The sequence below is a fragment of the Hyla sarda genome, chromosome 8 (genome assembly GCF_029499605.1).
Source record: "Hyla sarda isolate aHylSar1 chromosome 8, aHylSar1.hap1, whole genome shotgun sequence".
NCBI classification, from domain to species: Eukaryota; Metazoa; Chordata; class Amphibia; order Anura; family Hylidae; genus Hyla; species Hyla sarda.
The window spans coordinates 222,466,104-222,491,959 of record NC_079196.1 but is presented as its reverse complement, the minus strand read 5'-3'; the positions used below and the strand labels follow the sequence as shown (position 1 = coordinate 222,491,959).

Here is a 25,856-nt window from a genome sequence, read left to right as displayed (position 1 = left end):
CAGCCAGCTTCCCTTTTGAAAAAGGGGATTTGTACAGACAAGCAGAAGCAAGCGTCCAGCAACATCAGAGACCTGCAGAGACTCCTCCAGAGGTACCACAAGTCCCAGCAGTCAGCACGGTGAAGCAGGACTATGGACACATACCTGAAGGTAACTCTGTAACAGTAGTGCAGTCACCACAAGCCCCTGGGGGCAGTAGAGAGCAGCAGGACTGTGGACTCTTACCTGAAGGCAGCAGTGCAGCAGAGAGTTCACAGGACATGGCTCTGCAGGGCTTGCTGGGCTCTGTAGTGCAAGATCATTCTGCCAGTGACTGCAATGATATGACTGTATGTGATATTACTGATAATGTGTCTGCAGAGGGGAGCGCTTCACAGTCTGTGTGGGATCTGGGGTCATCTCTGGGGTCAGGTCCACCATTAGTTCAGCCTTCAGAGGCTTGTGACCCCCAGAGTATAGAGGTTGATGGTGGGGAGGGGGCTGTACAGTCTGATGCACAACACTTCCCCCCTTTAGTCACACAAGTGTCAGACCCCCCTAGTACGGCTGGTCAGCAGCCACCACAGCGCCCCCAAGTACAGCAGGAGGGTAGAAGTAGTGGCGCCTCCTCTGGTAATGCCTGGAGTCGTGGGTCACCATTCATGTCCAATGTAAACTATACGGGTAAGGCTTTCAAGAGGAGGAACGTGGTCAGGTTCAGACATAGAGGGGCCAAGGAGGAGCTGCCTGACAGGAGGTTTGTGGTCCGTGAACTTCTGTGCCACCAAATGGGCTTCCTGCCATCTAACATCCTGGCAGTGATAAACCTTCCTGACAGGCAGGGCTATGACGTCAGCTTCAAACTCATGTCTGACCTGGACCGCTTCTGGGCCCATGTCACCCGGGTGAGAGATGCTGATGGCTGGAATAAGTTCAGCTTTGTCCCCATCTCCAGACCAGACACAGCGAATGTCACCATTATATTCTGGAACGAGTCTGTCCCCCCCCAGGATATTGTTGTATGGTTAAAAAGGCACTGTGACCTAATGTCAGACCTGACTAAGACCAGGGATGAGGACGGCATATGGACGGGCGGGTGGAAGGTCCTGGTGAAGTTAAGGCAGATTAATAACATTACCCAACATCTGCCCAATTCATTTTTCATTGGTCGGGAGAAGGGGGTTTGTTTCTATGCAGGTCAGCCCAGAAAATGCTTCAAGTGTGGGAAGACCGGTCATATCGCGAGTGTCTGCACCCTGGTGAAGTGTAATTTATGTGGGGAGATCGGCCATGTCAGCGCCACCTGCCAGAACATCCGCTGCAACCTCTGTGGTAAGACCGGTCACTCCCACAGGGACTGTCCTGACGCCTGGCATAATATCTGTAAGGACTTCCCTGATGAGGACCTGCTGGAGGGGGCAGAGGACTTGGAGGAGGAGACATTGGTGTCAGGGTCAGCAGTGACACAGCCCGAGCCTCAGCATAACATGGGTGACACTAGCGGTGACAATATGGGTGACAATATTGGTGACACTAGCGGTGACAATATGGGTGACAATATTGGTGACACAGTGCCCGACCAGTCCCAGCCAGGAGCCACTGAGGGGAACAGGGAGGTCACTGAGCAGGTTGTGGCCATGTCTTCTTCTGCCCCAGCATCAATAAATCCGCAGAAGAGACGGAAAAAAGACAAAACAAGCCGTAAGCCTGAGGAGGGATGGACCACTGTCCAAAAGCCCTCCAAAAAGAAAGTAGACCCCGGGTCAGGTGTAATGACCATCACAAATAGGTACAGTGTCCTATCAGAGTCAGACGTTGAGGAAGAGATGGAGAGGGAGCTAAAGAGAGTGATAGATGAATTTAATGAAGACCAAGAGGGTGATCCCCCCACAAAAAGGAGACCCCCGCGGGATAAACGTCTGTCCGAATCGGACATGGAAACAGGTGGTCAGCAGGAGGGCTCGGACTCAGATCTGTGATGATGGGGGTGACATCTCTGCTTCTTCTGCTTTCCTTTGTTATGATGGCCGACTTTACCCTTAAAGTGTTCTCCAGTAATGTGAACAGTGTCAGAGTGAGGAGGACCAGACACGTCGTATATGACCATCTAAAGTCTATTGATGCTGACATCATCTTCTTACAGGAGACACGTTTAAATACTCAAGGACTGTTACGTGAAGCAGAGCGTGAATGGCGGTCTGGTCCATCCTTTTGGTCACTGGCTGTGGAACCAAGTGCCGGGGTCTCTATCCTCTTTACCACCAATGATGTAACTGTACATAGGCTGACAGAGGTATTGATGGGAAGGTGCCTAATGCTAGAAGTTACTATTCGGGGTAGAAGGCTCCGACTCATTAATATCTATGGTTCACAGACAGTGACTGAAAGGGTTAACCTTTATAATGAAGTGAAGCCATATCTCTTCACGTCTGTCCCCGTCATCTTGGCTGGAGATTTTAATGCCTCCAGAACAACTAGTGACAGATCCTCTAATAGACCTCTGACACGAGACTCCAAGGTCTTAAACAACATCATTCTACAGGCCGGGTTGTCAGATGTGTTTGTGCAGGGTGGTCGGAAGGCAAAGTTTACCTATTTTTGTGGTGGAAGAAGCAGTAGGATAGATTTGGCTCTGGTTAGTCCTACAGAGACGATTGGTGAGAAAGATGAGAAGATCGTCCCTTATTCTGACCATCTGGCCTTATATTTCTGTTTGGGTGTCACACAGTGTCCTGAGACAGGTAGAGGGTTGTGGAGACTGAATTCCAGCCTATTAGAGGATCCTTCTGTACAGAGACAGGTTCACTCTCTTATACAGGGTCAGCTAGAGCGGGTGGACTTCTATGATGATATGGCCGCCTGGTGGGAGGACGTCAAGGATGAGATCAGAACCCTCTTAAAGAGACTGTCAGTTATAAAGGGGAAGAGTAAGTATGGCCAGTATCTCAAGCTGCGGAAAGAATTGGAGTCACTGTATTCGGCGGGTGGGGACCAACAAAGGATAGACCGGCTGAAATCTGAGATAAGGCAGTATCAGTACAGCAGGTATACCTCCCTGGTTCTTGAACGGGATTATGGGTCCTTAGGGTCTCCTGATCCCTTTGAGAATTGCCGGGAGCGGGTGGCAAATAAATCTGTCACCGGTCTCACTGACTCCCAGGGTGTTTTGCAGGAATCTCGGGAGGGTATCCTGGGGGTGGTGAGATCGTACTATGCTGACTTGTTTCAGAGGAAGGTTTTGGATAGAGACAAGATGACCCAATTCTTGGAGACAACTCCGCTCCCTGATACTATTGATTTGGACTTTTCTCCTTTGACAGCAGAATTGACGGTGGCGGAGGTCAAAGAGGCCATTGATAAGTTACATGTGAAGAAGGCACCAGGTCCAGATGGGATAACAGCAGAATTCTATAAGACATTCAGAGACCTCTTGGCCCCAATCCTCGTGGATGTTTATACAAATTGTCTAGAAAGTCACCTGATGCCTCCATCCATGAGAGTGTCCTCGCTGATTCTGCTGTCTAAAGGTAAAGAGCCGAGTGACATCAAGAACTGGAGGCCAATTGCCCTCTTGAATGTCGACAGGAAGATTCTGGCAAAAATCCTGTTTTCTAGGTTAGTTTGTCTGTCCCCGGCACTGTTGGCAGGCTGTCAGTATGGCACAGGAAAAGGGCGGAACATCTCTGGGGCAGTGATCTCCATAAGGGAGATGTTTGAGAGATGTAAAGTCCTGAGGTGTGGGAGATATGTTGTGAGTCTTGACCAGGCTAAAGCCTTTGACAGAGTAGATCACGAGTATCTATGGGCCACTTTGTCAAAGTACGGTATTCCGGGACAATTCATCGATTGGCTGAAGACTTTGTATTGTGAGGCCGAGAGCTTTCCTCTGATCAATGGTTGGCAGGGTGACACGTTCAGGGTTGAGGCGGGGGTGAGACAAGGTTGCCCACTGAGCCCGCTGCTGTATGTATTTGCCTTAGACCCGTTTCTGAGGTCACTGCAGGAGTGTGGTTTTCAGGGGGTGCCGGTCCCCCACTGCCTACCCCTGAGTGTTGTTGCCTATGCGGATGATGTGACTGTAGTGATATCTGAACCTCGTGAGGTGGAGATGTTGTCTGCGGCCATCAGAAGTTACTCGGAGGCCTCAGGGTCTCTGGTCAACCTTGAGAAGAGTCAAGCTCTCTGGGTATCAGATACTGATCCAGATTTTGATCTGCCCCAATTTGTGAGAGCCTCCTCCTATATTAAAATCCTAGGGGTCAAATTCGGGAGGGACGATAACGCCAAACTTAATTGGGAAGAGAAGTTGGAAGCCGGAAATGCAAAGGTTCAGCGATGGAAGAACTGGAGGCTGACCTATAGAGAAAGGGTTAAAATGTTGAAGACTTACCTGGTCCCCGTCTTTTTGTATGTCTCTGTTGTTTTTCCTTTGCCAGAATCTTTCTCCGCTCGGCTCTTTAGCCTGTTCTTCCAAATGTTCTGGGGGAACAGGTTGAATCTGATAAAAAGAGGGGTCACCTACCTACAGAGGAGAGAGGGTGGGTTGGATATGCTGAATCCAAGGGTGTTCTTTGACTCCATGTTTCTAAAAGTTAATTTTGGTTGCATGGACTCAAACAACAGCTCCCTGTGGGCGAATAGTATCAGGGACTGGATATTACCTTTTGCAGAGTCTTGGGTGCGAGGCGGCAGTCTCAAGAGGGGGAGATGGACGCGTGACTACCTCCCCCCGTACCTGGAATACGGGCTCAGATGTCTGAAGAGATGGCGCATTGAGAAGTCCTATATAGAGAGTAAGCCAAGGAAGGATCTATACGTAAGGGTTTGTAGGGCTTTCTTCTGCTCTCCGCTTGCCTTGAGGGATTGTGTGACCAGCACTTTACAGGAAAGTCTAAAGTTCCTCAATGGGAAACGACTCCCCGCAAAATTCTTTGACATAGCTTGGCTGTCGCTCCATGGGAGGCTCTTTGTCAGGGGTAACCTGAAATATCTAAGTGTTTCTGATAGGAACTGTCCTCTGGGTTGTCAGCAGGAGGAGACTATGGAGCATTTCATATCTGACTGCAGGGGCGGGAGGAGGATATGGGAAGAAGTGTCCAGTAAGCTGAACATCCCATTACTGCAGAACCTGACGTATCCTGACATCATATATGCTGTACCATCCAGTAACAGGACTGTAGACAGGGGGACTATGTACATTATAATTACTATCACTAAATATTACCATTGGCACATGAGAACTAGAGTGTCCATACACAATGAGCCATTCCACCACATCACAGCAGTAAGCCAGATAATGTCCGAGCTCCAGTGGGTAAAGTCATTAGAGATACGGAGGAACCAAAATAATGGGAAATTATGGAGGAATGTCTCTTTGGTTTAACACGGATGATGTCATGTTATTTTATTAAATTTTTTTGTGTTTTTCCTTTTCCAGCAAATGTGGACTTTCTAAGTTTAATATTACTCTGTACATACTCTAGTTGAGTAGTCATTGTGTGTACAATGCTTGTTATTTTTGTTTTGCATTGTAAGAAATTATGTTAATTGTAATTTTGTTTGTTTTCACAATAAAAATTGCCTCCTATATGTAAGAATATATCTACTATAATACTGCTCCTATATACAAGAATATAACTACTATAATACTGCTCCTATATACAAGAATATATCTACTATAATACTGCCTCCTATATACAAGAATATGACTACTATAATACTGCTCCTATATACAAGAATATAACTACTATATTACTGCCTCCTATATACAAGAATATAACTACTATAATACTGACTCCTATATACAAGAATATATCTACTATAATACTGCTCCTATATACAAGAATATAACTACTATAATACTGCTCCTATATACAAGAATATAACTACTATAATACTGCTCCTATATACAAGAATATGACTACTATAATACTGCTCCTATATACAAGAATATAACTACTATAATACTGCTCCTATGTACAAGAATATAATTACTATAATACTACTCCTATATACAAGAATATAACTACTATAATACTGCTCCTATATACAAGAATATAACTACTATAATACTGCCTGCTATATACAAGAATATAACTACTATAATACTGCTCCTATATACAAGAATATAACTACTATAATACTGCTCCTTTATACAAGAATATAAGTACTATAATACTGCTCCTATATACAAGAATATAACTACTATAATACTGCTCCTATATACAAGAATATAACTACTATAATACTGCTCCTATATACAAGACTATATCTACTATAATACTGCTCCTATATACAAGAATATAACTACTATAATACTGCCTCCTATATACAAGAATATAACTACTATAATACTGCTCCTATATACAAGAATATAACTACTATAATACTGCCTCCTATATACAAGAATATAACTACTATAATACTGCTCCTATATACAAGAATATAACTACTATAATACTGCTCCTATATACAAGAATATAACTACTATAATACTGCTCCTATATACAAGAATATAACTACTATAATACTGCTCCTATATACAAGAATATAACTACTATAATACTGCTCCTATATACAAGAATATAACTACTATAATACTGCTCCTTTATACAAGAATATAAGTACTATAATACTGCTCCTATATACAAGAATATAACTACTATAATACTGCTCCTATATACAAGAATATAACTACTATAATACTGCTCCTATATACAAGACTATATCTACTATAATACTGCTCCTATATACAAGAATATAACTACTATAATACTGCCTCCTATATACAAGAATATAACTACTATAATACTGCTCCTATATACAAGAATATAACTACTATAATACTGCCTCCTATATACAAGAATATAACTACTATAATACTGCTCCTATATACAAGAATATAACTACTATAATACTGCTCCTATATACAAGAATATAACTACTATAATACTGCTCCTATATACAAGAATATAACTACTATAATACTGCTCCTATATACAAGAATATAACTACTATAATACTGCTCCTATATACAAGAATATAACTACTATAATACTGCTCCTATATACAAGAATATAACTACTATAATACTGCCCCCTATATACAAGAATATAACTACTATAATACTGCTCCTATATACAAGAATATAACTACTATAATACTGCCCCCTATATACAAGAATATAACTACTATAATACTGCTCCTATATACAAGAATATAACTACTATAATACTGCCTCCTATATACAAGAATATAACTACTATAATACTGCTCCTATGTACAAGAATATAACTACTATAATACTGCTCCTATGTACAAGAATATAATTACTATAATACTGCTCCTATGTACAATAATATAAGTCCTAGAAGTATTATGTGCTCTTCCAGGCCTCCCGATGGGTGATGTACCCCTGGATGGGATATCGGTAGCAGATTTGGGTCCTGTCGTTGTCTCCATCCTAAAATCTCCAGAATGTTACAAAGGAAGAAACATCGGGCTGAGTGCAGGGAAATTAACGGTGGAGGAATACGCCAAGATAATGTCCACGGTCACCAAGGAGGACATCAGGGATGCCAAGGTGCCCACAAGACAGTCTACTGTACATTAAGAGACTGTTATATTCTAGTAGGAGTAATATACCAGTACAGTATATGTAGTAGTGCACAGTAATATACCAGTACTGTATATGTAGAAGTGCCCAGTAATATACCAGTATATGTAGAAGTGCTCAGTAATATACCAGTATATGTAGTAGTGCCCCGTTATATACCAGTTTATGTAGTAGTGCACAGTTATATACCAGTATATAGTAGTGCCCAGTTATATACCAGTTTATGTAGTAGTGCCCAGTTATATACCAGTTTATGTAGTAGTGCAGAGTAATATAACAGTACATGTAGTAGTGCACAGTTATATACCAGTATATGTAGTAGTACCCAGTAATATACCAGTGAATGTAGTAGTGCCCAGTAATATACCAGTATATGAAGTAGTGCACAGTTATATACCAGTATATGTAGTAGTGCCCAGTTATATACCAGTATATGTAGTAGTGCCCAGTTATATACCAGTATATGCAGTAGTGCCCAGTAATATACCAGTATATGAAGTAGTACCCAGTAATATACCAGTATATGTAATAGTACCCAGTAATATACCAGTATATGTAGTTGTGCCCAGTAATATACCAGTATATGAAGTAGTACCCAGTAATATACCAGTATATGTAGTAGTGCACAGTTATATACCAGTATATGTAGTAGTGCCCAGTTATATACCAGTATATGTAGTAGTGCCCAGTTATATACCAGTATATGTAGTAGTGCAGAGTAATATAACAGTACATGTAGTAGTGCCCAGTTATATACCAGTATATGTAGTAGTGCCCAGTTATATACCAGTTTATGTAGTAGTGCAGAGTAATATAACAGTACATGTAGTAGTGCCCAGTTATATACCAGTATATGTAGTAGTGCCCAGTTATATACCAGTATATGTAGTAGTGCAGAGTAATATAACAGTACATGTAGTAGTGCCCAGTTATATACCAGTATATGTAGTAGTGCCCAGTTATATACCAGTTTATGTAGTAGTGCAGAGTAATATAACAGTACATGTAGTAGTGCCCAGTTATATACCAGTATATGTAGTAGTGCCCAGTTATATACCAGTTTATGTAGTAGTGCAGAGTAATATAACAGTACATGTAGTAGTGCCCAGTTATATACCAGTATATGTAGTAGTGTCCAGTAATATACCAGTGAATGTAGTAGTGCAGAGTAATATAACAGTACATGTAGTAGTGCCCAGTTATATACCAGTATATGTATTAGTGCCCAGTTATATACCAGTTTATGTAGTAGTGCAGAGTAATATAACAGTACATGTAGTAGTGCCCAGTTATATACCAGTATATGTAGTAGTGTCCAGTAATATACCAGTGAATGTAGTAGTGCCCAGTTATATACCAGTATATGAAGTAGTACCCAGTAATATACCAGTATATGTAGTAGTGCCCAGTTATATACCAGTTTATGTAGTAGTGCAGAGTAATATAACAGTACATGTAGTAGTGCCCAGTTATATACCAGTTTATGTAGTAGAGCCCAGTTATATACCAGTATATGTAGTAGTGCCCAGTTATATACCAGTATATATAGTAGTGCCCAGTTATATACCAGTATATGTAGTAGTGCCCAGTTATATACCAGTATATGTAGTAGTGCCCAGTAATATACCAGTATATGTAGTAGTGCCCAGTAATATACCAGTTCATGTAGTAGTGCCCAGTTATATACCAGAATATGTAGTAGTGCCCAGTTATATACTGTACCAGTTTATGTAGTAGTGCCCAGTTATATACCCGTTTATGTAGTAGTGCCCAGTTATATACCCGTTTATGTAGTAGTGCACAGTTATATACCCGTTTATGTAGTAGTGCCCAGTAATATACTAGTTCATGTAATAGTGCACAGTTATATACCAGTTCATGTAGTATCGCTCAGTAATATACCAGTATATGTAATAGTGCCCAGTTATATACTGTACCAGTGTATGTAGTAGTGCCCAGTTATATACCAGTTTATGTAATAGTGCCCAGTTGTATACTGTACCAGTTTATGTAGTAGTGCACAGTTATATACCAGTATATGTAGTAGTGCTCAGTAATATACCAGAATATGTAATAGTGCCCAGTTATATACCAGTATATGTAGTAGTGCCCAGTAATATACCAGTATATGTAGTAGTGCTCAGTAATATACCAGTATATGTAGTAGTGCCCAGTAATATACCAGTATATGTAGTAGTGCCCAGTAATATACCAGTATATGTAGTAGTGCCCAGTAATATACCAGTATATATAGTAGTGCCCAGTTATATACCAGTATATATAGTAGTGCCCAGTTATATACCAGTATATATAGTAGTGCCCAGTAATATACCAGTATATATAGTAGTGCCCAGTTATATACCAGTATATGTAGTAGTGCTCAGTAATATACCAGAATATGTAATAGTGCCCAGTTATATACCAGTATATGTAGTAGTGCACAGTTATATACCAGTATATGTAGTAGTGCACAGTTATATACCAGTATATATAGTAGTGCCCAGTTATATACCAGTTTATGTAGTAGTGCTCAGTAATATACCAGAATATGTAATAGTGCCCAGTTATATACCCGTATATGTAGTAGTGCCCAGTAATATACCAGTTTATGTAGTAGTACACAGTTATATACCCATTTATGTAGTAGTGCCCAGTTATATACCAGTATATGTAGTAGTGCACAGTTATATACCTGTATATGTAGTAGTGCTCAGTAATATACCAGAATATGTAATAGTGCCCAGTTATATACCAGTTTATGTAGTAGAGCCCAGTTATATACCAGTTTATGTAGTAGAGCCCAGTTATATACCAGTTTATGTAGTAGAGCCCAGTTATATACCCGTTTATGTAGTAGAGCCCAGTTATATATAAATGTCTGTAGTAGTTCCCAGTAATTTGCCACCAGCACTAGTGAAGGCCGCAGCCGTACAACCCCCAGCAGCCTCCATTAGGCCCCATCACTTCCATCCAGTTGACTTATCTTTCGCTTTTATCTCACCCTCTAGATTCTTCCAGACACCTATGAGGAGCAGGGAGGGGCACACAACATGGCCAACATGTTCCGATTCTACATGATGAGACCCGACCGGGACGTGGAGCTCACCCACAAACTGAACCCCAAAATCAGGAATTTCCAGCAGTGGATGAAGGAGAACAAGGAGGCCTTAAAGATTTAATGTCATGGCCGCCAATAATAAAGTCTTCACACCCTGCCTGGTTTACTGGTTGAGTTCATTGTGATTCTAACCCTTTATAGATTTGAAGGTTTAGGATTGGGAGTTGTAGTTTTGCAGCAGCTAGAGGAGTCCTGGTTGGGAGACACTGTGTTAGATACTAGAATAAAATCCAGTCCACCTTTTTTTGCTCATTCCAACGTTCAGTCCGGTCCAATCACCAATGATTCTGTCTCTATAAAAGAGACCCAGACCTACAAACTACATATATTGCTACTGAATAAGAAGCCTAGACGGCTTTGAAACATGTCTAGCTACTAACACCACCTACTACCTATAATATACAGACTGTTTCCTATACTACTGCCCATTTACTATCACTATCATCTAATTTGGCATTGATCCTACATACCCACCTCCATCCAGAGGGCAGACCAGAAACGGCACGCTCAAGACAAGTGAACGTTGCATGACCTTCTTCTCAGAGATCTGCGTTATCATCAGACGGGTGAGCGGAGCATAGCACCTACCATTCTTCTCCACAGGCTACATCAATGCACCATTAAAGGAACAATAAATGTAACACACTAATGGGTGTGGACCTGCTGTGCCACTTACTGGCTTGGCTATGGGCTTTTGGCAGAGGAATCTAAGTATTCCCCTGGGTTTCACTGGACTTCTGCTGCAGGGGAGACAGCAGGTTGCTACCACAAGACTGGTCCCAGTAAGCGCCAGCTGGCCAGACAAGGCATGGTGCCAAGCCATTGAGAATACAGGCCGGTGGGGCGAGCATACGTTATAAATGGAGTTAGTGCAGCAACAGAGTCAGATGTAGCAGAGCTGGAGCTTTAGAACAGCAGAGCTGAGGAGCTCAGATGCAGCCAGGTGGAGGATGCTTGATCAGCAGTCAGAGGCATGGTCGACAATCCGGATCATGCAGCAGGAAGGAGGAGCCAAACGTGCGGCTTGGCTGAAGTAAGAAGCGGGACACATCATGCTGAAGGCTGCCAACCAGCCAGAATTACAATAAATAAGTTTATACACAGTTTGTTGTGTAAATGTTTCCAGTGTTTCACTTGAACCGCTCCAGATGATTATAATATCGTCCATATACCACTTTTAGAGGAGCAGGCTCGCCTCCAGGGACGGTGTTAAAGGAAAACTGTCAGATATTTTCTCCCGCACTATCCACAGGTACTGGTGGATAGTGCGGGAGTTGCTGATTAAAACGAGCCCTACCTTGCCTGGATCCACCAGGCCGTTCGCCCGCAATTGTAGTTTTATTCTATGTTTATATCTTGCTGAAACTGGCACGGGCGGGGCTTCTGCAGGTTAACTGGCACTGACGTCAGCGCCGCTTATGAATATTCATCCCCCCTCCCTCCAGTTAGGAGCGGTAAAGAGAGGGAGAGCTGGAGGGAGGGTGGATGAATATTCATAAGCGGCGCTGACATCAGTGCCAGTTAACCTGCAGAAGCCCCGCCCGTGCCAGTTACAGACAGATATACACATAGAATAAAACTACAATTGCGGGTGAACGGCCGGGCCGATCCGGATAAGGTAGAGCTCGTTTTAATCAGCGTCTCCCGCACTATCCACCAGTACCTGTGGATAGTGCGGAAGAAAATATCTGACAGTTTTCCTTTAAGGTGAATTATTCCCAATGGGCCATAAATACATTTGTAAAACTGGGTGCAAATCTGGTCCCCATCGTGGTAGCGAGTACTTCAGGTACTTCGGTAAAATTGGTCGTTAAAGGGGTACTCCGCTCCGTCCAAAGGATAGGGGATTAGATGTCTGATCTTAGGGGGGGAAGTCCGGCCGCTTGAACCGCCTGCAATCTGAATATTTATATTCAGTACCCCGGCTGTGCTAGGCTTTTGGTGTCCGTGGTTGTCAGCCCTTCCCCTCCATTAATGTCTATTGGAGGGGGCCTGACGGCTGTGGTCGCTCGTAATCCGGCATGGAGTGGAGTTCGCTCTGTGCAGTGGATTACTGGGGTGCTGGGTCTATCCTTTGGATGGGGGATAACATGTCTAGGTGCAAAGTTCCCCCTTCCAAAATAGTTATGAATGAAAATAATCTTGATACTCTGTATTATGAATTGAATTTGATGTTGATCGGACGGGTGAGTGACGCGCAGATCATTTATCTCCATAGGCTACATGGCCGCAGCATAAACAGAACATTAAATACGTTTATACACAATTTGGATATATTGAACCGCACCATCATTTCCTTCCACATTTGTATCTATAAAATACTATATACAGTGATCCCTCAACACACGATGGTAATTCGTTCCAAATGAACCATCGTTACTTGAATTTATCGTATGTTGAGGGATCCGTGCAATAGTAATATAGAAAGTTATACTCGCGTGTCACCGCTGTCCTGGATTGCCGCCATCACGTGTCCGGGGTGTCCCCGCCATTTCGGACAGTCACCGCTGCCCTGGATTGTTGCTCTTCATCGCCGTCATCACATCGCTGCGCACGCCGCTCCTATTGGACGACGTGATGATGACGAAGGAGAGTGACGGCCGGGATCCTCTGCATCGTAGGCGCTCTCCATCGTCGTCATCACGTCGCCGCGCACGCCGTCCCGTCATCCAATAGGAGTGCCGTGCGTAGCGACGTGATGGCGGCGACGGAGAGCGCGGATGCCGGGGAAGCAGAGGCCTTGCCGGAGCGTCGGGGACGCGGCAACAACGATGGAAGGCGACATCCAGGGCAGCAGTGACGAGCGGTGACGTCCGGAGCGGCGAGGACACGTGAGTACAACTTCGTCTAACAGTGGTCTACAACCTGCGGACCTCCAGATGTTGCGAAACTACAACACCCAGCATGCCCGGACAGCCAACGGCTGTCCGGGCATGCTGGGTGTTGTAGTTTTGCAACATCTGGAGGTCCGCAGGTTGTAGACCACTGTCCTATACTTTACATTGCACGGATCCCTCAACATACGATGGTTTCAACAAACGATGGTCCATTTGGAACGGATTACCATCGTATGTTGAGGGACCACTGTATTATGCGTTTAAATACAGTATGTTTTTATACAGTGCATTCCTTATTTACGCATTTACGTTATTAAACAACCACAAGGGCCCTGGGGTATGTTCGGGAGTTATATTTTATTTTTTATTTTTATTTAATTATACAGCATACAGTGACCCCCCAACCTACGATGGCCCCGACATATGATCAAATCGACATACGATGCTTTTTTATGTCGGGGCCATCGCATTAAGTGCTATCCGGCAGCGCAAAATGCTTAAGCTGCTGCCGGATAGCAGCTTAATGTTTCCCGTGTGGTGCGGTAAGCATTACTTACCCCTCCACGATGCTCCGGGGTGCCCTCCGGGTCCAGCGCTGGTCTTCCGGTGTCTTCTCGGCCCTCTCCGATGACGTCAATACGCTGCTGCGCACGTCATCCAATATTAATGGCGTACGCAGCAGCGTAATGACGTCGCTACGCAGGCCCAGTAAGGCCTTGCGGAAGACAGAAGAGGACCAGAGAAGACAGAAGAGGACCGGAGAAGACAGAAGAGGACCGGAGAAGACAGCGGAGGACCGGAGAAGACAGCGGAGGACCGGAGAAGACCAGGAGAGGACCGGAGAAGACAGCAGAGGACCGGAGAAGACAGAAGAGGACCGGAGAAGAAAGCAGAGGACCGGAGAAGAAAGCAGAGGACCGGAGAAGACAGCGGAGAACCGGAGAAGACAGCGGAGGACTGGAGAAGACAGTGGAGAACCGGAGAAGACAGCGGAGAACCGGAGAAGAAAGCGGAGGACCGGAGAAGACAGCGGAGAACCGGAGAAGACAGCGGAGGACCGGAGAAGACAGCGGAGGACTGGAGAAGACAGCGGAGAACCGGAGAAGACAGCGGAGAACCGGAGAAGAAAGCGGAGGACCGGAGAAGACAGCGGAGGACCGGAGAAGACAGCGGAGGACCGGAGAAGACAGAAGAGGACCGGAGAAGACAGCAGAGGACCAGAGAAGACAGCAGTGGACCGGAGAATACAGCAGAGGACCGGAGAAGACAGCAGAGAACCGGAGAAGAAAGCGGAGGACCGGAGAAGACAGCGGAGAACCGGAGAAGAAAGCAGAGGACCGGAGAAGACAGCGGAGAACCGGAGAAGAAAGCAGAGGACCGGAGAAGACAGCGGAGGACCGGAGAAGACAGCGGAGGCCCGGGATCACCATCTCGAGCGGCGGGGACAGGTGAGTACAGCTTCCTATACTTTACATTGCACGAATCCCTCAACATACGATGGATTCGACAAACAATGGCTCGTTTGGAACGAATTACCATTGTATGTTGAGGGACCACTGTATTTTAAACTATTTATATATACTATTTATTTATATTGATATTTATATATGCAGAAAAATCTATAACGCCTGAATTTTTTTCCCTTTACCACATTGTGACCAAACTAGAGGACGGTGTACGTTTTGTACATTTAGACACCAGGACTCACTTGGCCAGATGTCTTTTCCAAAATAAGTTGATCTACCTGTTCGGTATGACTTTGCATCCCCTTAATGAACTAGAGACGCGCCCAGAACCTACTCCAAACAAATCTTTTCTTCCTGCGCTCCTCGCCCAACCTGCCCCCCTGTTCACTGTGCTGAGTCACTGGGGTAAGGCAGCAGTATAAAGGGGCCTCAGTCATCGCTGTTTACACACAGTTCCTGACTCTTGCAGAGCTGCACGGACAATCATGGCTGCAAAGAAAATCGTCACAGTGTTCGGGGCCACAGGTGAGTGTCCCTTATATACTGCTGCAGGGGTTGCTATCCTGCCGGGGGCCCCGGGCTCCTGTGCAAACTACAGGACTTGTACAGACAGGGTGCCATGCTACGGATATAGCTATGGGGGTTAAAGAGGATGTAGTCACATCTGGATCCTGGTATCAAATATCAGAAGACATCAAGGTTATTATAGCAGGTAACATTCGGGGGGGGGGGGGAATCGATTAGGGTTCTGGAGCCTCGAGCTGCATGTCTGTCCAGGAATGCAGAGTCTTCCTTACTTATCAGACTTTGCGTATTCAAAGGTTACAAGAAGCCAGTGGATTTATAGTTTTTGTAGTTTTTGGGGAGGAGGGGTTAGGGGGACAACGGTTTTAGGGTTAGGGAGTCTGCCGGCAATGCGAGCACAGACAAGTCACTTGCAGATGCAGCCTTGGTCAGTTGTAAAATCTTGCAGGACCACGGATCAATAACGCTCACCCAATTACCCTCAGGTTGGGTTCACACTACGTTTTTGCAATACAGTTCCCGTATACGTTTTCAATTTGAAAACCGTACTGAACGGTATTGAAAACCGAATGCCAAACCATGCATCCTGTTGTGTACTTTTTGCGTCTTGCGCGGTTTTGTCCAGTCTTTTTTCCGGACCCCAAAACCGTAGCCTACCACGGTATTTGGTCCAGGTGAAAAACCATATTGAAACCGAATATGGTTCTTTTAACATGGGAGTCAATGGGAATCGTAGAGAACTGTATGTGCGTACGAATTGCAACAAGAAGAAAGATTGCGGACCGTATCACGCCCTTTGGCGCATGTCACGGCCTGACGAAGCGCCAAAGGGCGTGATACGGTCCGTGGCCGGCGTCTGAGGACCATCCACCGCCTCCCCGCTAAGTGAAGAAATTCTTTGATGTCTACCTACCAGCCTGGGATACAGTCATCGCGTGAGTGCTCCGCAATCTCTCTTCTTGTTGCAATTGATATTTAGATACTTCCGGTCCCTGATATATCCTCTCCAGTATAAGTATTAAAGGGGTTATCCAGGAAAAAACTTTTTTATATATATCAACTGGCTCCAAAAAGTTAAACAGATTTGTAAATTACTTCTATTAAACAATCTTAATCCTTTCAGTACTTATGAGCTTCTGAAGTTAAGGTTGTTCTTTTCTGTCTAAGTGCTCTCTAATGACACGTGTCTCGGGAAACACCCAGTTTAGAAGCAAATCCCCATAGCAAACCTCTTCTAAACTGGGCGTTTCCCGAGACAGGTGTCATCAGAGAGGACTTAGACAGAAAAGAACAACCATAACTTCAGACGCTCATAAGTACTGAAAGGATTAAGATTTTTTAATAGAAGTAATTTACAAATCTGATTAACTTTCTGGAGCCAGTTGATATATATATAAAAAAAAGTTTTTTCCTGGAACACCCCTTTAACATATCGTTTCCCCACAATTATACGGATACTTTACGCAGGTATATCAGTGCCGGTTTACAGAATTCCTTTTCCAGTTTAACTGTATGTGCGTACGGTTCCATCCAGTTTGCACCATACGTTTTTTTTACTTTGCGCATGCGCAGTGCACGCCGAAAGTTTTTTTTTTTTTAGAAGTTTAATCAAACAAGTGAAACTTCATTCATAATGGAGTGAAAAGTTAAATACGTATACAGTTGTTTTCTTTAAAAAAAAAAAAAAAGGGATGCAACCAGACATCATTTTTCAAACCGAATACATTTTTCTAACCGTACACAGGTTTATTTTTGTACACACGTTTTGATACGGTTTAGTCCGGTTTGGTGGAATCCGTTTTTTAATCAAAAAACCTGATACAGGAACTGTATTGCAAAAACCTGGTGTGACTGCACCCTTATATTGTTGGGGTATCAATAGAGGTCACTGGAGCCCCTGGGACCTGATGCAATGTTTGCAGTAAAGGCCTTTATATTAAAGGGGTATTCCAGGAAAAAAAAAAAAATTTTATATCAACTGACCCCAGAAAGTTAAACAAATTTGTAAATTACTTCTATTAAAAAATCTTAATCCTTTCAGTACTTATGAGCTGCTGAAGTTGAGTTGTTCTTGTATTAAAAAGTTTCTCCCTGGATAACCCCTTTAATGCATCCTTCAGACTATCTGTTCTCTCAGTTGGGTGTGTGGAAGACCTCCAAAGCAGAATGGCGAACCACGCGGAGGAAAGCATTTAGGGTAGGCAGGGGATGGCACAATGGCTACCACAGGGTAACCCGGACCTCCGGATCTGGCCTTAAATGGGTACTCCACCCCTTGACATTGTGGTATAGGGTGTGTGATGCAGGGCAGATGGAATTACCCTAGGGGTAGAGGGCAATTACCCCTTGTATTTGTGACGCCAGGGCGTGGTTTATCCTCAATACCACCCGAAGGTATACCGCTGAATCCTGGGCTAGGCACAGGGGAAATAATGACTCTGACGCCAAGTTACGGACAACAGTAGCTTTACTGAGGATAGACAGGTAGAAAAGTCTATACAGTTCAGCCAGGGCCACAGAGGTGACCAGTGACTCAGAGACCTTAAAGGGGTACTACCATGCTGACAACTTATCCCCATGCTGACCCCCGTGATCTCGCACGCAGCACCCCGCTCTCATCAGGCCCCGGAGAGATGTTCGCTCCGGGTCTGATGACTGCCGATCACAGGGCCGGAGTATAGTGATGTCACGCTCCGCCCCTCAATGTAAAACTATGGCATAGACCTGCATTGAGGGTAGGAGCGTGACGTCACACGGGGGCGGAGCTGTGACATTACGATCACCGGCCCCGTCATCATACCAGGAGCGGATGTTCGCTCCGGGGCCTGATGAGAGCGGGGTGCTGCGTGCGAGATCGCGGGGGTCCCCAGCGGCGGAACCCCGCGCGATCAGGAAACTTATCCCCTATCCTTTAGATAGAGGATAAGTTGTCAGCACGGTAGTACCCCTTTAAGGACTTGCTGGGACTTGTAGAAGATGTAAACAATTTTAGTGCAGGCCACTGTGACTTGACTGCCTTGTGACTGATGACTGACAAGACGGTGGCTTAGATTTTGTAGCTTGTGGCTGCAGACTGGACTTGAGGCCTCCTATGACTCTGGACACTCACTTAGGCTCAACTTGACTGGACCTCAGCAGGAAACAAGAGAGAGAGCAGAGGAACCACCCAGGGCTTTTATAGGGGAGGCTAGCAGGGGTCCTATAGGTCACCCTTGAGTCACCTGGTCACTGATATCTCCTAGGTAACAATCACATGACAACATTCTTAAAGTCCTTTAACACCTTTACATATGTAACATAGGGATAACACATAATGACAATAAAACAAGTGCAGGGGAGGCCCAGGGGACACTACAGGAGGCTGCCTGACAGGGCAGAAAGGGTACGGGGTAACAACTCCCGTACTGGGCCACCACAAACTCCCCCTCTTAAACACAGCTGTCCAAAGGATAGGGGATAAAATGTCTGATCGTGGGGGTCCCGCTGTTTGTTTAGAGTGTCTGGTGCAGTGTCACGCCCCCTCACATAGACTTGCATTGAGGGGGCATGGTCGTGACGTCACGAGCGGGGTGTGACCGTGACTTCACAAGCCTCAGCCCTGCATAGCCAGTCATCCGGCACGGAGGGAAGTTCACTCTGTGCACTGGATGTCTGGGATGCTGCAGCCAAGATCGCAGGGGTCCCCAGCAGTGGGACCCCCGCGATCAGACATCTTTTCCCCCATTCCTCTGCGTGACAGAGTCTGGGGATGCCGTGGAGAACGTTCTGCTGCCTGCAACATCCTCCAGCATATGCTTGCCAGAGGTAGCCTGACTGCCATTAGGTACCGAGATGAGATCCTCAGACCCCTTGTGAGACCATATGCTGGTGCTGTTGGCCCTGGGTTCCTCCTAATACAAGACAATGCTAGACCTCATGTGGCTGGAGTGTGTCAGCAGTTCCTACAAGAGGAAGGCATTGATGCTATGGACTGGCCGCCCGTTCCCCTGAATCCGATTGAGCACATCTGGGACGTCTCGCTCCATCCACCACAGACTGTCCAGGAGTTGGCGGATGCTTTAGTCCAGGTCTGGGAGGACATCCCTCAGGAGACCATCCTCCACCTCATCAGGAGCATGCCCAGGTGTTGTAGGGAGGTCATACGGGCACGTGGAGGCCACACACACTACTGAGCCTCATTGGGACTTGTATTAAGGACATTACATAAAGTTGGATCAGCCTGTAGTGGGGTTTTCCTCTATGATTTTGAGTGTGACTCCATATCCAGACCTCCAGGGGTTAATGATTTCCATTGATAATTTTTCTGATTTTGTTGTCAGCGAATTCAACTATGTAAAGACGAAAGGATTTCATACGATTAGTTCATTCAGATCTAGGATGTGTTATCTTAGTGTTCCCTTTATGTTTTTGAGCACTGTATATAGTATAGGTCAGTGTTTCCCAACCAGGGGTGCCTCCAGCTGTTGATAAACTACAACTCCCAGCATGTTGGACTATATAGTAGTATATAGTATAGGTCAGTGTTTTTCAACCAGGGGTGCCTTCAGCTGATGCAAAACTACAACTCCCAGCATGCCCGGACAGCCAAAGGCTGTCTGGGCATGCTGGGAGTTTGTAGTTTTGCAACAGCTGGAGGCGCTCTGGTTGGGAAACACTGGTATAGTATTTGGTGAAACATTCCGTGAGTTGGAGGATTGGCTGTGTGATAGCCTGGGGGTGTAGGGTATATGGGGTGTAGCTGTGCAGTAATTAAAGGGTATCTGATTTACCCTTTCTATTTGTGACGCCAGGGTGAGGGCTCCTCTGCAATGCTTGTGCTACCGCCACCCTTCCCAAGAGCGATAGGGAGGTAGAGAATAATTGAATGTCCACAACCGGAGAGTTTGCTGAAAACAGTCGGAACTTTTACTGAAGATTTTATGCAAGCTTCATAACCGGAACAGTCTCTATATAGGCAAAGTCTCTTAGAGATTGACAGTGGTTGGGACCTTAAGCAATTTAGAGTTCGTAGACTGATATGCGCTGTTCCGCTGGATTTAGTTGAGGTCCAGCAGTCACGCTAGCTTTAGCAGGGATTTAGTTTAGAACTCACGGTTTAGTTTAGGCTGAGGCCGGCAGGTTTTCTGGCCTAGCTTGTCTTTGAAAGTTGCGCAGATCCATCTTGATAGTCCGGCATCCACGAGAGCAGCAACCCAAGAGAGCGATAATTGGCTACAGCTCCCTTATATGGGCAGGGGCTGGACTTAAGCTGATTGGTCCATACAACTGTCAATCATCTTTACAAAAGGGTTATGGGTAATCATGTGACCCAAGGACTAGGGATGAGCGAACTTACAGTAAATTCGATTCGTCACAAACTTCTCGGCTCGGCAGTTGATGACTTATCCTGCATAAATTAGTTCAGCTTTCAGGAGCTCCAGTGGGCTGGAAAAGGTGGATACAGTCCTAGGAAAGAGTCTCCTAGGACTGTATCCACCTTTTCCAGCCCACCGGAGCACCTGAAAGCTGAACTAATTTATGCAGGATAGGTCATCAACTGCCGAGCCGAGAAGTTTGTGACGAATCGAATTTACTGTTAGTTCGCTCATCTCTACCAAGGACCTCCAAAGGTCCTCTAACATACCATAGAGGAATTAACATAGTCACATGACCGAAGGTCCTGTGACGCTACCAAGGTAAGTATACTAATATGCATTATATTAAATATACCCATTATTAAATATGTACACATAAACATTACAAAAGAGGCGACTAGGGGCTGTCCCACCCGAGGGACCCTGCCTGAATGTAGTAACTCTGACTTTCGGGGACCACCACACAAGGTACAGTATGCAATACGGTACTGGGACACCAAAGTTGGAAAAATACTGGCCATTGCATTGCCGGTATTTTTAATATAAAAATACCATCAGGATGGCCAAAATACTGGCTGTACCGGTTAAATACCGGCCAGGTGGCAACTCAACCCTGTGACCAGTTTCTAGTCAACTATGTTTGGGATAACTAAGGTGGGTTGGGGGTCTGCGTCCATAGACCATCATGGTTGTAGTGTAGGAGCCTGGCAGAAACTTCTTTTGGCCATATACCTCCCTATTCTAAATAAAACTCAATGTAAAGATTCATCATTGGTGATCCTACGTGTATATGCCGTATACATCGCAAATCCTTCAAGTATATTCAGATATTTATTTTCTTCATTTCAGGGGCTCAAGGTGGTTCAGTTGCCAGCGCCCTCTTAAAGGATGGCACCTTCGCGGTCAGGGCTGTCACCCGAGACATCACCAAACCAGCAGCATTGAAGCTGAAGGAGGCCGGAGCGGAGGTCGTGTCTGCAGATCTGGACAATAAGAAAAGCCTGGAGGCCGCACTGAGTGGAGCTTATGGGGCATTTGTGGTCACCAGCTTCTGGGATCACTTCAGTAAGGACAAGGAGGTGCAACAGGTAAGATCTGCAGCCGATGCATCACATATGGAGGAGGGGGTTTCTGTCTAACGTCATCTAAGATGGGTCAACTGGTTTGTGAAGAACATCATGGGTCAATCTCTGTAGTGGGGGCAGAACAGTGAACCCTCATCTTTCATGACTTCCCTTCTGTTAATTGGGCCAGTGACCCCCAACCTGTGGATTATATATGGCAGTGACTCCCAACCTGTGGATTATATATGGCAGTGACTCCCAACCTGTGGATTATATATGGAAATGACCCCCAACCTGTAGATTATATATGGCAGTGATCCCCACCCTGTGGATGATATATGGCAGTGACCCCCACCCTGTTGATTACATATGGAAGTGATCCCAACCTGTGGATTATATAATAATTAATATATAATAGTAATATATAATCTACAGGTTGGGGGTCACTGCCATATATAATCCACAGGGTGGGGATCACTGCCATATATAATCTACAGGTTGGGGGTCACTGCCATATATAATCCACAGGGTGGGGATCACTGCCATATATAATCTACAGGTTGGGGGTCACTTCCATATATAATCTACAGGGTGGGGGTCACTGATCTATGGCTTTAGTTTACTGTAGGATTTATTGCTTTCCAGGGAAAAGATATTGTGGATTTGTGTAAACGCCTGGGCCTGCAGCACGTGGTCTACAGCGGACTGGAGAATGTCAACAAGCTGACCAAGGGGAAGCTGGATGTTCTTCATTTTGATGGTAAAGGAGAAGTGGAGGAATATTTCAGAGATAAATCCTGCCCCATGACCAGCGTCAGACTCTCCTTCTACTTTGAGAACTTTCTAACCAATGGCAAACCACAGAAAGCGAAGGATGGGAAGAGCTACGAGCTGGGTGAGACTTCATGGATCCAACCCCTGGGTTCTTGATTGGCCGTAACTCGTCAGAGATCAGCATTCATATTGGTTATCCTTTATTTTATCTTCCAGTGATTCCCATGTGTGATGTCCCCATGGATGGGTTCTCTGTGTCCGATCTGGGTCCAGCAGTTCTCAGTATCCTGAAGAGTCCAAAGGATTATATAGGAAAGGACATTGGACTCAGCGCAGAGAAGCTGACGGTAGCACAATACGCTGAGATCATGTCCAAGGTTTCCGGCAAGACCATCACAGACCCCAAGGTGAGGACATCACCCCTCCGGCCAGGAATGGGGCGATAAGGATTATAAACCATCACATGTGAACCTTGAAGGATAAGTACTATAAATGAAGATCACTACATTATTTGGCATATAGGGTGGTGGGTGCTGAGAAGACGGAAGATGGAAGGTTAGGATCCAAGTGTTCTCCTTTGAATGGAGACAAAACAAACATAGTCAGAAACCCTTTTCTTTTTTTTAAAGGGGCACTCCACTGGCCCAGCATCCAAAACATTTTATTCCAAACGCTGGGTGCTGGCTGCGGGGTCGTGACGTACGGCCACACCCGTTGTAACATCATGCCACACCCCCTCAATGCAAGTCTATGGGAGGGGGCGTGGCGGTGCCACGCCCCCTCCCATAGACTTGCATTGAGGGTGTGTGGCCGTGATGCCACTGACCCCCACAGCCCATACCCAGCGTTTGGAACATAATGTTCTGGATGCTGGACCAGTGGAGTACCCCTTTAAGAATTGGTACCGTAAACTTGGTTTCAGTTCTCCCATTGGTGTCCATCAGTGGTCACCCACTCCAGCCACTCCTCTCGCCTCCCACACACACAAGTTCCTCAGAAACCATACACTCCACATTGGTGACAGAAACACAACCCTGTGTCCACTCCCACGTCTCCTCCCTCTAGCGTTGTGATGGTGTGTCCCAATATGCCCCCCCCAACAACTTTAGGCACCTTCTTGACCCACATCTTCCCTAGTAGACCCCTCCAGCTGAGGAACAAATCGACTTCACTGTCGTCCAATATACTGGATTCTGATAAAACTAAAGACCACAACCCCATCACCCAACAAAGATCCTGGAACAAAAAGGGCTCATTCACACAGGGCCGTACAACATACACCTAACATGTATTAACATATCAGAGGCAAACACCTGAGCTGTCACATAAAGTGTTAATTATGCCAGCTCATTGCTTAGGTTACGGACCACCACTCCTTTCTAGAGGAGGTGGTTGATCTGCTTGTGTGTGTGTTTTCTATATATATATTTATGTATGTGGTGGTCCGTAACCTAGGCAATGAGCTGTCAACAAGGGGAGGACAGAAACAATTTTTTTTTTAAATCGACTGGTGCCAGAAAGTTAAACAGACTTGTACATGACTTCTATTAAAAAATCTTTACACGGCCAGTACTTATTAGCAGCTGTATGCTACAGAGGAAATTCTTTTCTTTTTGAATATCTTTTTTGTCTTGTCCACAGTGCTCTCTGCTGACACCCGATGCCCGTATCAGGAACTGTCCAGAGCAGGAGAAAATCCCCATTGCAAACCTATGCTGCTCTGGACAGTTCCGGACACAGACAGAGGTGTCAGCAGAGAGCACTGTGGACAAGACAAAAAAAAAATTCCCGTAAAAAAAAAAAAAAAAAAAAAAAACGGAAATGAGCGCAGACGGGTGCAAACGGATGTGGAAGGATTGTAAAGAAAAAAAATCCCATTGACATCAATGTGATTATTTTACAACCGTTTGTAATCCGTTTACAAGCAGCAACAACGGAACCTAACCCTAACATGTGTAATCAACAGGGGGGGGGGGGATTTATCAATATCTGAGGAAAAGTTGCCCAGTTGCCCATAGCAACCAATCAGATCGCTTGTTTCGTTTTGCAGGGGCCTTGTTAAAAATGAAAGCAGCGATCTGATTGGTTGCTATGGGCAACTGGGCAACTTTTCCTCAGATATTGATAAATCTCCCCCTTAGTGACCCGTATAGAGCTGTATGCAGAGCACCCCCTAGTGGTGACAGTATGAGGAGATGTTCAGTATCATTCTGCCCCTGTCTGACAGATCCCCCCGGAGGTGTACGAGAAGCTGCCCTTCCCGGGGGCAGAGGAAATGGCCAACATGTTCAAGTTTTACCAGATGGTCCCGGACCGGGACGTGGCCCTCACCCACAAGCTGAACCCACACACCAAGAAGTTCAAGCAGTGGTTGGAGGACAACAAGGAGGCCTTCAACAAAGATTTGTAAAATGGGGGATCAGGATCGGGGGATTTTTTTATCTTTTTTTTTTTTTTTTTTAAATAAAACTTTTAGAAAATACATGTGCATCTTTTTATTACCTCTCATGGGCTGAAGTCACATGACACGGGCACATGACAATTGTCTATTATGCCGTCCATATCTACAGTTCAAGAATATCAGAGCTTCCAAACACACTAGGTCAGTGGTCTCAAACTGTGGCCCTCCAGATGTTGCAAAACTTCAACTCCCAGCATGCCCGGACAGCCAACGGCTGTCCGGGCATGCTGGGAGTTGAAGTTTTGCAACATCTGGAGGGCCACAGTTTGAGACCACTGCTTTGGGCAAAAGTAATACCTCGTGCAGGACCCATGACCACCCCTCAGGGGTACTCCGGTGGAAAACCTTTTTTTTTTTTTTTTTTTTTTTTTTTTAATCAACTGGTGCCAGAAAGTTAAACAGATTTGTAAATTACTTCTATTAAAAAAAACTTAATCCTTCAAGTACTTATTAGCTACTGAATACTACAGAGAAATGTATTTTATTTTTGGAACACAGAGCTCTCTGCTGACATCATGACCACAGTGCTCTCTACTGACACCTCTATCCATTTTAGGAACTGTCCAGAGTAGGAGAAAATCCCCATAGAATACATATGCTGCTCTGGACAGTTCCTAAAATGGACAGAGGTGTCAGCAGAGAGCACTGTGTTCGTGATGTCAG

At 45.0% G+C, this 25,856-nt stretch overlaps 2 protein-coding genes across 5 annotated transcripts in view; both read left to right on the top strand.

Moving 5' to 3' along the window:
• LOC130284193 (nmrA-like family domain-containing protein 1) overlaps nucleotides 1–10,803 on the top strand; it is a 29,681-nt gene extending 18,878 nt beyond the window's left edge. For 2 of the 4 annotated variants that reach the window (XM_056534298.1, XM_056534300.1), the window contains exons 4-5: nucleotides 7,371–7,561; nucleotides 10,603–10,803. In XM_056534298.1, the coding sequence (XP_056390273.1) occupies nucleotides 7,371–7,561; nucleotides 10,603–10,773 (362 nt within the window). In that variant the 3' untranslated portion in view covers nucleotides 10,774–10,803. Of the gene's footprint in view, nucleotides 1–7,352; nucleotides 7,562–10,602 lie in introns of all 4 variants that reach the window. The other 2 variants (XM_056534297.1, XM_056534299.1) reach the window with 1 other exon arrangement.
• Nucleotides 10,804–15,418: 4,615 nt separating this feature from the next.
• LOC130284194 (nmrA-like family domain-containing protein 1) lies at nucleotides 15,419–25,157 on the top strand. Its single transcript, XM_056534301.1, has 5 exons — nucleotides 15,419–15,540; nucleotides 21,744–21,982; nucleotides 22,604–22,853; nucleotides 22,949–23,139; nucleotides 24,960–25,157. Exons 1-5 carry the CDS (start codon nucleotides 15,501–15,503, stop codon nucleotides 25,140–25,142), a joined length of 903 nt encoding a protein of 300 aa, XP_056390276.1. The 5' UTR covers nucleotides 15,419–15,500; the 3' UTR covers nucleotides 25,143–25,157.
• The last annotated feature ends 699 nt before the right edge of the window (nucleotides 25,158–25,856 follow it).

Excerpts from the sequence above, each read along its gene's own strand:
- LOC130284194 (XM_056534301.1), top strand. The coding sequence starts at position 15,501 with ATGGCTGCAAAGAAAATCGTCACAGTGTTCGGGGCCACAG. Across the intron at positions 22,854-22,948 it reads TGGGAAGAGCTACGAGCTGG|TGATTCCCATGTGTGATGTC; the intron begins GTGAGACTTCAT and ends TTTATCTTCCAG. Across the intron at positions 23,140-24,959 it reads AGACCATCACAGACCCCAAG|ATCCCCCCGGAGGTGTACGA; the intron begins GTGAGGACATCA and ends CCTGTCTGACAG.